Source organism: Calypte anna, chromosome 9 (genome assembly GCF_003957555.1).
Source record: "Calypte anna isolate BGI_N300 chromosome 9, bCalAnn1_v1.p, whole genome shotgun sequence".
NCBI classification, from domain to species: Eukaryota; Metazoa; Chordata; class Aves; order Apodiformes; family Trochilidae; genus Calypte; species Calypte anna.
In genome coordinates, this window is record NC_044255.1 from 24,673,631 (window position 1) to 24,687,884 (window position 14,254).

At 43.5% G+C, this 14,254-nt stretch overlaps 1 protein-coding gene across 1 annotated transcript in view; it reads right to left on the reverse strand.

Moving 5' to 3' along the window:
- MME (membrane metalloendopeptidase) overlaps nt 1–14,254 on the reverse strand; it is a 33,604-nt gene that overhangs the window by 3,135 nt on the left and 16,215 nt on the right. Inside the window, exons 10-22 of the mRNA XM_030456474.1 lie at nt 14,059–14,160; nt 11,777–11,913; nt 11,585–11,678; nt 10,108–10,236; nt 9,199–9,297; nt 8,346–8,426; nt 7,256–7,359; nt 6,049–6,107; nt 4,666–4,785; nt 3,892–4,025; nt 3,624–3,689; nt 1,317–1,412; nt 874–950 (exon numbers count right to left, since the gene is read on the reverse strand). Of these exons, the coding sequence (XP_030312334.1) occupies nt 874–950; nt 1,317–1,412; nt 3,624–3,689; nt 3,892–4,025; nt 4,666–4,785; nt 6,049–6,107; nt 7,256–7,359; nt 8,346–8,426; nt 9,199–9,297; nt 10,108–10,236; nt 11,585–11,678; nt 11,777–11,913; nt 14,059–14,160 (1,298 nt within the window). The remainder of the gene's footprint in view (nt 1–873; nt 951–1,316; nt 1,413–3,623; nt 3,690–3,891; nt 4,026–4,665; nt 4,786–6,048; nt 6,108–7,255; nt 7,360–8,345; nt 8,427–9,198; nt 9,298–10,107; nt 10,237–11,584; nt 11,679–11,776; nt 11,914–14,058; nt 14,161–14,254) is intronic.

The window sequence follows — 14,254 nt, forward strand, 5'->3', positions numbered from 1 at the left end:
GAGGGATCTGCAGATCCACAAATAGTACAGAAAACACCCACAGTGAAATGCCAGTCAAGTAGCAATTGAAGGAACAGTCACTGCTTTCACTAAATATTTGAGTACGTGGGATAAACAAAATAATTCTTTGGTGAAAAGCCCTTGAAAGAAAGATACTGGAATTAATGTAGTGACTTGTACCAGGAGAGAGCTCAGCTATTGTGTATGTGAGTTCTGGAGCTGACCCAGCCTCTCGGAGCTACCAAATGGGATGTCTACATTACAGCTTCATCTCCTGGACCTTGTTCAAACTGGTTTCTTGGAGCACAAACATTGTTACACTACTGATGAAAAGGTGGCTCTGACTTGATCTGGCCTAGAGACTTCAAGCTCACCTCTTCTTGGTGAGCTGAGTACACAAGGCAGAAAATACAAATTTGCCTCATAGCTGGAATCTCTCTCTAGCTCTAGATGGCAAAGGAGTTCCTCAGTTTCATGTCAGCAGAGACATGACACAAGGTGATTTCTCTATCATGTCAATATTGCTGTCTAAGAGGAGATGAATTATTTTCCATGCTTGGAAGAGGAAAAGGCTTGTTCTCCACAGATTAACTGGAGATACTACTTGTGACTTCAGTGGAGGATGGACTGCCAGCTGTAGCTTTTAGTCTTCCTGACAGAACCCTATCAGGAGCCACGGGAGCAGCCAGAGGATGTTTGGAAGAGCACTGGATGGCAGACACAGTCCTGGGGACTCTGTCTCACCAGAGCCTGGTGCCTCTGTGTGTGTATATGCCTAAATCTGCTCTGGTGCAACCCTGCCTTTTGGGCAGAGTTGTAAAAATTGAGTTGCTAAAGGCAGGATCTGCACTGAAGATGATTCCACATCCTGACCTGAATTTGCCTGGGCTGTGCACGTCAGTTTTGATGGAGTTGACAGCATACTCTGGTCTGTATGTTCCACACCATACCTACACGGGTAACAAAGAAAAGCTTTTGTTAGCCACAAGATTCCCCAGGAAGAGACTTGATGTCATTTGAAGTACTTGATGTTGTGACAATATTGTAACGATTTCACGTAAGAACATAGAGGGGAAATAAAAAAGTATATTTTGCTTAAAAACCCAAATTATGCTCAGACAAAGGCACCTGGAAAGAAACTAAGATAAAAATTACCCAACAAGACTTTACTTTCACTACTTTGTGGTGAACACTTCTCAGCTTGGCAACTCTGCCAGCTGTTAGGAAAACTGTGAAAGTCATCCTGCTCTCTCTGACTCCCTGTTAACCTGTAACTTCAGTGCTTTTCAAAGCTGTCAGACAAAAAGAGAGAATACCTGTGCAAAGTTCAGAAAAAACAGCTGTTGGTGGTTCATTTCAAGACCAGGAAGAAGTTGTTCTTTTCCATGCTTTTTCACAAAGTTTTGATAGGCCTGTAGAATGAATTGAGCAGAACTGTTACCAGTGCCAGCCCAGACAGCCAGAATGAAATGAGGAGCTGGAATTCTTTGACATAATGAATCACAGACTGCCTGGGCCAGCCATCTTACCACCCCCCTCCCAGCAGAAGGCAACAGGGCCATGTCCTTGCACTGTGATACCCACAGCCTGAGTGAATCAAGTTTGTTTTCTCATTGAATGGGCCTTACAGGACTGTTTTACACCAGGTTTAGTGAAGCTGCACAAATTACATTGAAATAAAGGGTAAGAGAAAGAGGCTTGAAGCAGGCAATTTAGTGTAGCAAAATGTCAAGGCTCATGGAATAATTTCAGTAAGATTTTTGCATAACTCTGCATTGTTTTACAGGGGAAGAAATTAAGAGTACAAAAGGAGTATAGTTGTGTTCTGAAATAGGGTAGCTACAGAGAATCAGTACTGTTCTTCAGCAAGCTTTATAATTTTTATATTTCTACTGCACAATTAAAGCAAATCAACTGCATCAGTGTGGAATGAGTGGTTAGCAGGTCTGCTGAAAAGCCTAAGGAAGTTTTAGTGGAGAATGACCTGAACAAGAGCCAGGGGTTCCACAGTACTGCAAAAAAGGCAAGTGTTACACTGGGGTGTGTGTAAACAGGAGAAAAGATCCATGAAATCATCCTTCTACTCTACTTGGCACTGGCCAGGTCTCAGCTGGAGCACTCTGTGCAGTTTGGGGCACTGCACTTGAAGAAGGATGTAGAGCAACTGGAGAGAGTCCAGAAGAAAGCAACAAGAATGAGCAAAGGTCTATAAACATGACCTCTGAGGAAAGACTGAAAGAACTGCGTTTGTTTAGTCTAAAGAAGAGAAGTCTGGGCCTTCAACTATGTAACAGTCTTCAAATCCCTAAAAGGTCGCAGGAAAGAAAGGAACAGATTGCTCAGTTTCCACTGCTGAAGGGAAGACAGGATGGCACCAGGGACAGAGGAGCTCCAGGACTCCCCTTGTGGTATGTCTGAGTGATACAGAGATGGGTGATTTTACCTGCTGGCAGGAGGGGGGGCTAGCTTACCTCTTAAGATTGCTTTTGGACATATGAATAATTACGGATATCTAAATTTTTTGGGTAATACTTCTCATCTAATTTTTGTCTGGCTTCTCCCTGCTTTCAGAAAAAGTACCCCCTTCCATGGGTTTGTATTGTTTGTTTTTAAATGTACAATGTTCCAGTAACTGCAGATCAGACTAAAAATGCAGCACTGATGCTTCTTTTAGGCTTCCCAATCGTTCTTTAAACTCTCACCAGGAATTGTATTTGCCCTCAAAGTGTGTGTTTCTAGTTAGGTAAGTGTTGGTGAGGGCTTTGTTGCAGAAGCTGGGATGGTAACTTGGAGAGGTGTGAGTTGGCCTGCATATCCTGGTGGGCACCTTGTTGAGGAGTGGCAACACTTTACTTGTCAAGTGCTGAACATTTTGTGTTAGAACAGGGTGTTCAGGGAAAGGTCATGTTATTACCATGTTAGTAAATCATCTTACTAAGGCCTGCAATCAGCAGATTGTCAAGTAGCAAGAAAAGGTCCCAGAGAAGCTGACTTGCTTCTCAACACTCTGCTTCCAGTTCCAGTCTCCAAGTTGGGCAATCTAAGGAGTGAAGTGCACTGCTGCCACAAGGGCTCAGCACAGGCAGCCCAGATGTCACTGCCATCCTTGGATACCTCTGTGTGGGACTCCTGTCACTTGACAAACTGAAATTCTGAACAGTTTTTTGAAGAGTGAGTAGTGATCCGTGCAGGCAGAGTCAGTTTATGGGTAGAGCTTAGAAGAAAGTCATTCTGTCCCTCCTTCCTGGCATGAAAAAGCTGGTGAAGACAGCCAGAGGCAGACAGCTGCTCAGCATCATCAGTTTAGCTAGGTGATGGGCCAAGTGTGAGTCATTAAATGTTTTCATCCTACAAACTCTCTATGCACAAAAGGAAAAAAGGAAAACGAAATGAGCTGAAGAAGAGTGTGCTGGGAACAGATGATATGTACCCTGAAATAATGGTTAGGATTAAAGATATACTGTGGCTTGTCAACATTTTCACAAGCATGTCTCAGTGATGCCATAGGTATGGTCCTGTCCCTAACACAAGAATAATGCTTCCTCTGCAAAGGCCCTGAAATTGAGTTTCTTTATGATGGTTCCAGCTACAGCAGAATGGATACAGAAATGGAAACTTCTTACCTTATATGCTTGCCTAACACCCCCATTATCAGCAATGTTCTCTCCTAGTGTGTTGATTCCACTGAGCTGTAAAATAGAAAGGAAAAGTACAGTTTTTGTCAAAGCAGAGCTTATCTGGGACCTGTAACACCAAACTTCATGTGGTTTGCATTTTTAAAAGGTGAGAATTCCCTTTATAATCAGCAGATTATATTTACATCTCTGGACATAAGATTTTGTGCTTCCTTGTGAAAAACAGCATTGGTAGTAGCAAATCAGTGGGACATACATGCTGCCCTCCTGCTAGGTCCCATGAGAAGTTTCCATACTGGTACACCATGCACTGGGAGAGCTCCTTGAAATTCCGTGCTGATTCCTCAGTCCACCAGTCGACCAGGTCTCCATTCTCATTAAAATTTCTGCCTGCAATAATATGTTAACAGAAATTCATCCACAGGAAATGGTTGTGATGCAGCAAGAAGGGTAGCAAGGAAGTGTAGTCCCTCGTGCAACAAATCTCTGTAATGAGGCACTCAAACAGATGACACCCTGGTGGATTTTTTTGTTTTTCAGACTGAAAAACAAAATTCAGAGTGCATCAGGAGCTGGGATTAAGGCTCTCTTAGGAAGCTGGGTAGGGATGGATCCTAGTGTGGGTCTAGAAATTAACTAGATTAGAAATTAGTTAGAAATTAACTAGAAATTAACAGTGTGGCTGGGCAGGAGGGCTGATGACAGGCCCTTGGGTTCCCTCTCTGCCAGCCTAGTGACACATCCTCTTCACAGTGGATGGTTTGTGATGGTTTCTGGTGTAGCCTCTGAGAGAAGCAAGCAGCCAGCAGCTCTGTTACCAGCCCAGCAGCTGCAGGAGTGGCTGTGGGATTCTTTGGATCACACTTGTGGGAATCAACATGGGCGATCCTAAACCACAGAGCCTCAGCAATCCAGATCTGCTCTGATGTATGGAAACTTCATCCACATGCTCCCTGGAATGAATGGGCACTAAAGCATGTGATACATTCTGTGCATTGCAAGTTTTGTGACTAGGAACTGAGTGCCTCACCATTGTCATCGAAGCCATGTGTGATCTCATGCCCAATGACCATGCCTATGCCACCGTAATTCAGGGACTTGGGCTGAGACGCGCTGAAGAAAGGGGGCTGCAAAATGCCAGCTGGGAAGACTGCAAAAAACCACAGACAATTAAGGCATTGCCTCCTTCTCCTCTGTGCCCAGTGTGAACAGACCATTCTTATGAGCTTCCACCACATGGTGCTGCTGCCTGGGATTTACCAGCAGCACTGAGTGCCTGGCTGCAGGACTCGGTGCTGCCTGGGGCAGAGAAACGTGGCTCTTCAGACACTTGAGAAAGCAGCAGCAGCTTTTAGTTTGTCTCCTTACTGGTTTATTTTACCTTTTCAATTTACAGCACTCAGCATTCCCTGACTCCTGTATCATTATCAAACGACCATCACAACATCATGAAAAGTGGGAGGGTGTTTCCCTAGAAGAATAAATTATGTGCCCTCACCACAAATCAGTCTTGGAGAGAGGAATTTATCCTTTCACAGCAAATACCAGTAACTCCTACTGGAATCCATAAAAATAGGCCAGGCTGGAAATGAAAGACTAAGAACAAAGTGGTTCCTTTCACCCACTTCTTGCTAATTTTTCTAGGCTTTTAAGAAACATATTAGGAAAAAGAAATACATGTTGAAATTCTGGTCTTTTTATAAATGAGGAATTTTTAAAAAAAAAATCCAACACAAAAGAAGCAGAATTCCATGACACATCAGACAGTGAACTTGAAGTCATGTGGCAGACTTTAAATCTTAATAATAGCAATTAAGGATGCCTCAAAATTCTTTAAGTTTTTCTTAAAGCCATATGTGAGAGAACCTGTGTTAGGACTCTGCATTCAAGATAGCTGTCAGCTGAGACTCAGGATTTGAAAGGCTCTGCTTAGAGCAACACAAGTGTGGAGCAGTCAGTGAGCCAGAGTGCTCATTAACCAGCAGGATGGAATTCCCCATCCTTCCCACACCACATAGAAGTTTGTACAAAGGGCTTGTGAAGGAGCTGTGAGGAATGAAATCACATGTGCTCCAGGGCAGAAAGCTCCATGCCTTCATTGTAGCCAACCTTCCTTTCAGTTACTCACTGTTTGTCCCTTCGGACCCCCAGCAGGCTGGGGGCACCAGGCTGCCTTGGTCACTGACCTCCCACTGCCTGTGTCTGCAGGGATGAATCCCAAGCCTCTTCCTTGCACAGAGGCAATTCAAAGTACAAGGAGATGAGAACACCATCACTGAAACCTCTGATTTTGCTGCACTGAGGCCCTTCTGCAGCCCCCATCATATTGTTTTGCTTCTTGATTTTAAAAATCCACCCAAAGGCAAATATATAAAAATAATTCAGCTGCACTCAGGAAGTGGGGACAGCTTACCTATCTGATTTCTGCTTGCTGAATAGAAAGCATTGACAACAGCAGCTCCACTTATCCACCTAGTAACAGCAGAGGAACAAAAGTTAGAATCTCAGTTCTTAAAGGCAGAGATAATAATTACTTGCTCAAAACTAGCAACTGAGTAGCAGAATCACAGCATCACTGAGGCTGGAAGATACTTGTGGAGATTGCCAAGTCCAACACCTGGGTGTGTGCAGCCTCTCATTGTACATCAGATACTCCAACCCCTTACTCATTTTAGTAGCCCTGGAACTGTTTAGCCACGGTTATGATTGTTGGTCTGAAAAGCTGTGACAGAGCTGGAAAATGCAAAGTGGTGATTCCAGAGGTGTGAAGCATGTACTTCATCTTCTGAAAAGGTGAGAGTCTGAGGATGCAGGAGGACTGACTTAACATCTAGTCAGAATTTCTGTGCCTCTTCCCCCTTGTGCTATCACTGTGCAGCTCCCAGGAGAGTCAGGCTTCTCTGTATCACCTTCCATTGAGTCGTTGAAGACAGCAATAAGACCTCCCCTTGGTCTTGTTTTTGGGGTTTTTTTCAGGCTGTACAAAGCTAGTTCTGTTACTCTCTCCTCCCCAGAAGCCTAGCTCTGCAGCCCTTTCTCAAGCAAATAGTCTTGCAAAGTTAGCACAGCCAATGGGTACCACAGTAATTGTTCTGATTTGGCTTAAATTAAGTTTCCAATGGGTCAAAGGTGAGAGGGGAAGAGCAGGCAGCACAGCCAGGAATGTGCTGGGTCAGTTTTCTGGTACATCCACATTAATATCTGAATTCAGAGCAGGAGTACATTTCTGAAGTAGATTGCTGCTCATCCTCCTTTAATCATGCTTTCTTTGGCTCAGCAGTCTCTGAGCAAGACAAACAAATTTCTTAGGGATGAAATTAATCTTTCAGATTAACTTAATTAAAAAGGTGCTCTCCAGGAGCTCACTCCTGGAGCTGAAGGACCATCCTAGAATTAGTACTGCAGAATACTTAACCTTCTACACCATCTCCCAGTTTCTTTGCCCTGCTCACTAATGTAGCTTCAGCCCTTGAGAAACAAGCAATGCCCTCTTCCCTGCCCTCTTCATGGTGGAAAAAAGCACAGAAGAAAGGTCATTAAATCATCACTGATTACCCTCCAAATACCTCCTCCTGTGGAAACTGGGTGAAAGACTATACACAGTATTTTTAAGTACTTACTCCTCTTTGTCCACCTTTTCTCTAAGCTTTTTTAATCTTTTCTTCTGGGTAAACACTAGATTTTGAATAATGTTCTCAAAGTATTCTTCTTCTTTGAAGCTCAACTAAAAAGAAAGAGGGAAGAATGCTTAGTGGTGGTGGTATTGATTTAAAATAAAAGACACATGGAGCTGGAAAATCTGGCAGGGGGATTGGAACCAGACAATTTTTAAGGTCCCTTTCAACCCAAACCATTCTGTGCTTCTACCATGAGATAAGCACCACATTTTTAAGAGTGTTTTTTTGATCTACAACTAGAACGTGATTTGCACTGCTCTGCTACATCACAGAGTTGATATTGTAGCTGGATGTATGATAGAGGCTCAAGCATTTAATTCTTTTTCCAGAAAAATGTATTCCCTCTTTGGATGTATTTTTGAGTAGAGTTCAGCATGTATTGGTTTTGACCCTAACCTCTGGGAGTTACCCTCTTGAAACCAGTAGCTACCAGCCTGCTAAACTGCAATTCCATCCTAGACAGGACACAGGAATAAGGTTCAAATAGTGATTTTAAGAAGCATACTGCAGTTATATGTCCATAGTTTTCAAAATTAGCACTTCTGTGCTACATACTGTCTGATCACACTTGTGTCTTAAATACATGAATGGAATTACCTGTAGAAATGAACCTACAAGGTAAAAGAATCCTGTGGTCACGTTTTGCAGTGCAAAAGCTCAGGTGGGGTTTAAATTATCTGTGCAGTCCAATATCAAACTTGAGAGACTAATTCCAACCCCTGGATTAACAGGCACAGACACCAAGTTGGGTGTAGTTGCATCCATTCCACCAGTGGTAGCTTTATACACCCTGGGCTGAACACCACAGCTCCGTGTCCTATCACAGCCTGATTCTATGGTTCTCCAGACTGGAGCCATCCCCATGAGGCCCTGCACTGGTCAGCTGTAGCACACTGCCTCTCAGTACATCCTGATGGACACCTGTGTCACCCAACACAACCCTGAGCTGCTCTGCAGCTGGGCTGTGAAGTCACTCACAGTTTCTTCTCTTAAAATCCATTTTTTCCTGGCACTGCCTGTTGTGGATCCTTACCTCCTGGTACTCACTGTTCAGCTTATTGTCATCAGTCACGATCTCATCTGGGTAACCAATCCTCTCTCTGATGGCTGTTGCCTAGGGACAAGAGAATCTGAGATCCATAGCAAAGCCAGACATATATTCCAATTAATCATAAATTGCATAATAAATGCAAGATGGAAGCAACTGCAGAACACCCAGGACATTATATAGGTTTTGTTTACTTTTTTTTATTTGTTGAAAGCAATGTAGAGTTTATGGTTAATTGTGGCAATGGAAAAGTCTAGAAAGTATCTGATAGTTCTGTTTCTTCATACATTAACTTACAGAATATGCACAGACACCTAAAGGTGTTTAAACTGTGCTTTTGTGCTGAAAAGCTGCTTTGCTTCACTCCCAGTTCAGGACTCTCTGCAGCTGATTTCTTTAATTTCAGACTCCCATGAGCTGTCTGAAGCCAGGTCTTCCCTTAAAAGAGAACTCTCCAATGATGTGGGGGTTTTTGTTTTGTCCTATTGCCCCTAATAGTTGGGCAAGTCACCATAAATCATTCCTTCTCATTTTCAGTATTCTTTCTTGTAGATATTTGTTATCTAGCTCCTTAATCACTGCTTTGCCTGAAAGGTCTTAATCTTCTATCTAGATTCCTGCTATTTTGTGTGGTTATCTCCACAGAGGCTCTTCCCATATCCCCTGCAACTGACATAGGAAGCCTGGGAGTTGCCATGTCTTGCAAACACCAATATATTATGTGAATTTGTCTATATAAAGCAGTGATAGATACTGTGCTTTTTTTCCAGGAAAAGCAATTGAAATCTTGTATTTTCCAGACATGCACAAAATTGCCAATATTTAAGATCTTACTTACTTTTTGTTCTGCTCTCTTTTTGGTTTCTGCATCCATCCAAGTAAGGTCATCTAAGGTTTTTATGAAAACATCACGAATGTCTGCAATCATTTCCTCAACCTTGGAACAAACATCAGTGTTACAAGTGTACATAAACCCATGCAGTTATTTTTCTGCAGTTACAGCTTTGCTGCAGACTTGTTTGCCCTGCACTGTCTGCTTAAGCTGATGCTGCTTGTGGGCCACACTGAAATCAGGAGCTCAAGCTGAGTCTGCTTTTAGCCTCTTTTGTGGGAGGGAAGGGGATGGATGGAGGTGAGCTCACCAGGTAGTTTTGTCATCTGGGTTACAAAAAAGTCTGTGCAACACCCACCTGTTTGACACAGTGCGTGTGACCAAATGACAGGGTGTGGGTCAGCCACAAGGAGTGGCCTCTCTTAAGCCTGGAGTATGGATGAGGGATAGGAGGAAACTAAGTTTTCACTCCAGGTGAATCTGCAGCAGGTTTGTGTGTGACTGCAGAGAAGGAGATGTAAGCGATGGCCCTGTGTCCCCAGCTGGTGTCACTCTGCAGGGGCTGTGTGCTGGGGGCAGTCAGAGCAGCTCCTGTCCCTCTGCTGCTGGGGGTCAGGGCTGGCTCATGGGAGTGGGGCAGAGAGATGGCTCCCTCAGAGTCTTCTCAAGTCACCCATTACTTCTCCCTGTGGCCATCAGCTTGGGCCCAGGCCTGCAGCAGGAGCTGGGAGCAGAGGAATGGGCTCTCCTAGCAGGTACCCCCCACCTGCTCCTCACACGGACTGAGAAGCAGACCCGAAAGTCAGGTATTGGGAAGTGCAGGTTAACAAAGTGTCACCAAAGCTGTGTGAAGAGCTGCCTGGGGCCAGTGAGGTGAGGCTAGGAGGGCAGACAGGCTGCTTGCTGAAGCTTTACCACATGTTTGCTGTCCCCAGCAAAGGCCTCCTGCACGTAGAGCCGTCCCACCGCGCTCTCCAGGTTCCCGTTGACGTAGTTGGCGCAGCGGCGCCAGACGGCGGCCTCTGATGTGGTGCCATAAAGTGCCTGTGGAACACAAACCTCGGGTAAACCAGTGCCACCGGGGCCCAGGGAAGGTGGAGGAGACGGGGGGCAGTGGTGTGTTTCAGAGGGGCTGTGATTCCCAGTGGTGCTGGGACAGCTGGGTGGCCACGCTCCCTAACGGGAACGTCAGTCACAGGCTGAGGAAACAGCAGACTCCTTAGCAACATTCTTTATCCTTGCAGAATGTGAAAGGGAGAGAGAAGACTATTCTAAAAGCTAAGAATGGGAGAGGTTAGAGAGGAATACCCTAGCACAGAGCTTTCACTGTGACAGGGACCTGTGTTACAGTCCCAGCTCTGTCAGGGCCGCTAGATTGTGGTTTGCACCCAGCCAGCAGCTGCTTCTCTCTGAGCCTTCCACCTTTGGGAGCTTGCAAAGTAGAAACTCATTTACTCTGTGAGATGTTGCTGCAAGGTATACAAGGATTTTGTCATGATAACCTATAAATAAATGAGTGGATAATGTTATGGTATGGTACCTGAATGCAAGCAGTGTAACAGCCAGTGTCAATGTAGGGCAACTCTCTGAAACCATGTTCTAGTATCAAGTTTTTATTCCATACTGAAGCAGCTGCCCATCTCCTCAGAGGTACAGAGCAGTGGCTTCTGGTGCTAAAAGCTCTGTAACAGTCAACCGAATTACTAGGAAAACTACTTCTGTTTGTTGTCATCCTAAAGAATTAGGAACAGAGAAATGATCCATTGACAACTTACCTGCTTATTACTAAAAATACCATGAAGTTAAAATGAATTCATACATGTACAGTGCTGATGCATCTGAAATGACACCTCCTGAGCCTGCAGGGCATAAAGTCACAGATACAGCACCATAGGGAACATTATTGTTTTCTCTTCAAATAAATCTTGGAAAAAAAAGAAACTGATGTGTTTCTTCAGTGGGACTAATTGTATCCTGAGGATACAGTTAGAGTAGCTCTAAGCATTAAACTACTGTCAAGATTGGGCCCATGGTGTTCAACTTCGAATGCATTGATTTGGATGCAGAAGCTTGTTACAAGTTGATCAGAACTGCTGAGAAGTCATTTTCAAATGAACAGGACTGTTCTGTTAACAAAATGGGGATTAATTTAGATTCAGAAAAGCATTGAGACTGAGTACCAGAACAGGGCTTTTCAAATTCACTCCAGCTATTAAACACATCTCATAAATCATGTGTATGCTCCAGCAGAAGCTTCAGCAAACAGATCCAGCTTTTGTGCACAAAATCCAGAAGGTGTGAAATTTTTGTACACCACAGCTACATTAAAAAATTATCTTCTTTGGTTCACAAAAGCCATCTCCACAACTTAAAAGCAGATAAATTTCTGCACCTTACGAAAAGCATTCCTTGTGTCCTTGTAGTTCCGGCTCAGGCTGTTGACAAGGTCCATGACAAATCTCCACATCATGTAATTTTGAAGGTCTCTGTTTAACCAAACAAGAATAAGCTGGTAATGTTCTCAGGCTTTTTCAGTTTTCTGGAAAACTAGAATGCAAATGACAAAAATACCTAACATGCCTACCTGGGATTGTATTTATTAAGAATAGACTTGAGCTTGATAAGGTATTCTGGATCATAAACAATGACGTGCTCAGTGTTCTCAACGTTAATTTCCACAGTTGACATGATATCATTGATGAATTTTGACCAGTTGAATACCTAGAAAAATCAATATGCATTATTACATGGTTAAATCATAAAGAAGCAGACTGAGCTGTTTTTTCCACGTTAAATAGGGCAGCATAACACAAATGCTCTGCCTTTAGTTCTCCTAATAGCTGCACTATGGAGTCATCATAATAATAACTGATCTGAGATAATCTGTACCCTCTGTGCTCCAAAATCCTATTAAAACAGGGTAGTGGTTAGCAGAAAAGGTTGAGAGGTTCTTTTGATTTCAGAGTTACACAACTAAAAATGTTACAACCCTTGTGGTCTGCAAAAGCAGGCATTAGATTTTAAGTACAATTTTCGGTTGCGTTTTTGCTGTATTTGGCTGAGAACTTTTCATTCAAAGCATGACCAAAAGTCAGATTGTCAGTACCATTATGTCTCTGTATCTATACACTTCAGTCCATGAAAGGATTTATTTTGATATGTTTGAAAACAGACACACTAAATCCACTATCTGTAATGAAGTCTCCCCTGCATGCTCCATTCTGTGTGCTGGAGGAGCAAGTGATTTGGTGCCAGGTCAGTCTGCAGCGTGCTGTGATGGGCCAGTCTCAGAGTTCCTGCTCATTTTCTGCTTCTCTGGTCCTAAAAACCTCATTTTCTTTATGCTGGTACTCACCTGTTCGAGAGACCCACAAAGCTCTCGTGAGCCAGTACCTGTGAAAATTATTTTCTGTGAAGTTTTTAGTGCCCAGCTGGTGTGAACAGTCTGGCCTGAGGGGAGGCAGCCTGTGGGCACAGCCTGGGGCTCTGACCCACACAGCCACAAGCTCCATTCTAGCTCCAGGGTTCCTAATCCATGGCCTCTGTGAACCACCATTTGGCTGAGAAAATCACCATCAAAACTCTAGAGCTACTCAGTGCTTTTACCACGTTGGTAGGTACTGGCTTTAGTAATGAGAAGGGATTTGTTAGAAAAGCCAATAATCTTTGTACTTCCTATATTTTAATTTATAAAAAATTGGTATGCCTATTACTTTGAAAAGTATCAGTGGTTTTTCCAGTCTGTATCTTTTGAGAGGGAACTTTTATTGGGAGAAGTAACATGTTTCATCAGACAAACTCATACAGCTGAGGAAGGCAGATAAGCCTGCAGGAACAAAATCAGGTTTGAAGGAGAAGCAGCTAACTTCAAACTAATCTTAGGAATAATTGCTCTTCTATCCTTAGACTATTACAACAACACTACCAACTCCCATCATGTGTCTTTTAAGCATTTTTGGATAAATTTAGAGCAGATGATTATTGCTGATCTGTAGCACTCCCCAGGAACTAAAAATAACCAGGGCAATACCATTCTGTGACAGGAAAAGTCAGTTCTGACATTGTGACTGCAATGGTAACTGCTGAACTAAACCTGTGGGAGAGAGTAAATTGTGAAACAAATTAGGCAGGAGTGAACTATCATATCATTTAAAGAATTAAAGTCAATAAAAATAGCAGTGATTATGAAACTGTGATGGGAATAAGAGGATTTCAGAGTTTCTCACTGGCCTCAAAGAGTGCACAGAAGAGCCCTCAGCACACTGCTAACCATGGGGCACAGCACTGTCACCTCCCTGCCTGCTGGGCACGGCACTGAGGCACAGCTCCTGTCTGATGAGCAATCCCCCCCTCTGGTCAGATGTTGCAGGAGGTTTTGTTCTGAATCTGTGGCTCTGGATAAGCAGAGAGGGCCTGAACAGTCACACTGCAACATCTCTGCATCAGTTTGCATCAGTGGCTGCAGTCCTAACTTTTGTCCTGGGCCCTCTGGAGCTGTGGTAGTTACTGAAAGGGAATTAATTTGTACTTTGCAAAGGATACTCTCCTGATTTCCAGCAAGGGTTATGTAAGTGCAAGTTCTGCAAGATTTACTGTCCTGAATCCGTGATAAGTCAGGCTCAGGATTTTTTTTTTTCCTTTGTCCTCTTCCATCTCTTTGTGTTGCAGCAGAGGGGCCTTTGGGTCAGGAGAAGCCGTGGGTACAAGAGCACAGTCCTCTACACACAGCTTCTCATCACCTGATGTTTAGGTACCAGAGTGTGCACATCAGGTATTTCTAATCTGTCTATGCTCAAGAAAGAAATGTCAGGCTTCAGTGTTGTCTCATCAGTTATAAATTAGAGGTTAAAATGTCAGATCACTCACCTTATGATCAATTTCCAGTGAGAAGTTCTTTTGTAGTTGGGCCAAGGTCATTTTATTGTACAGCAGAAGGGGATCATTTCTGTCCTCAGATTTTGTGGTTGCCTACCAAAGTTAATAATGAGGAAATTACTAAGTACAGCGAGTCAGTTCACAGACTGGTAAGCAGTCTGGGCTTTTGGTAAGCAGAAGTAAACAG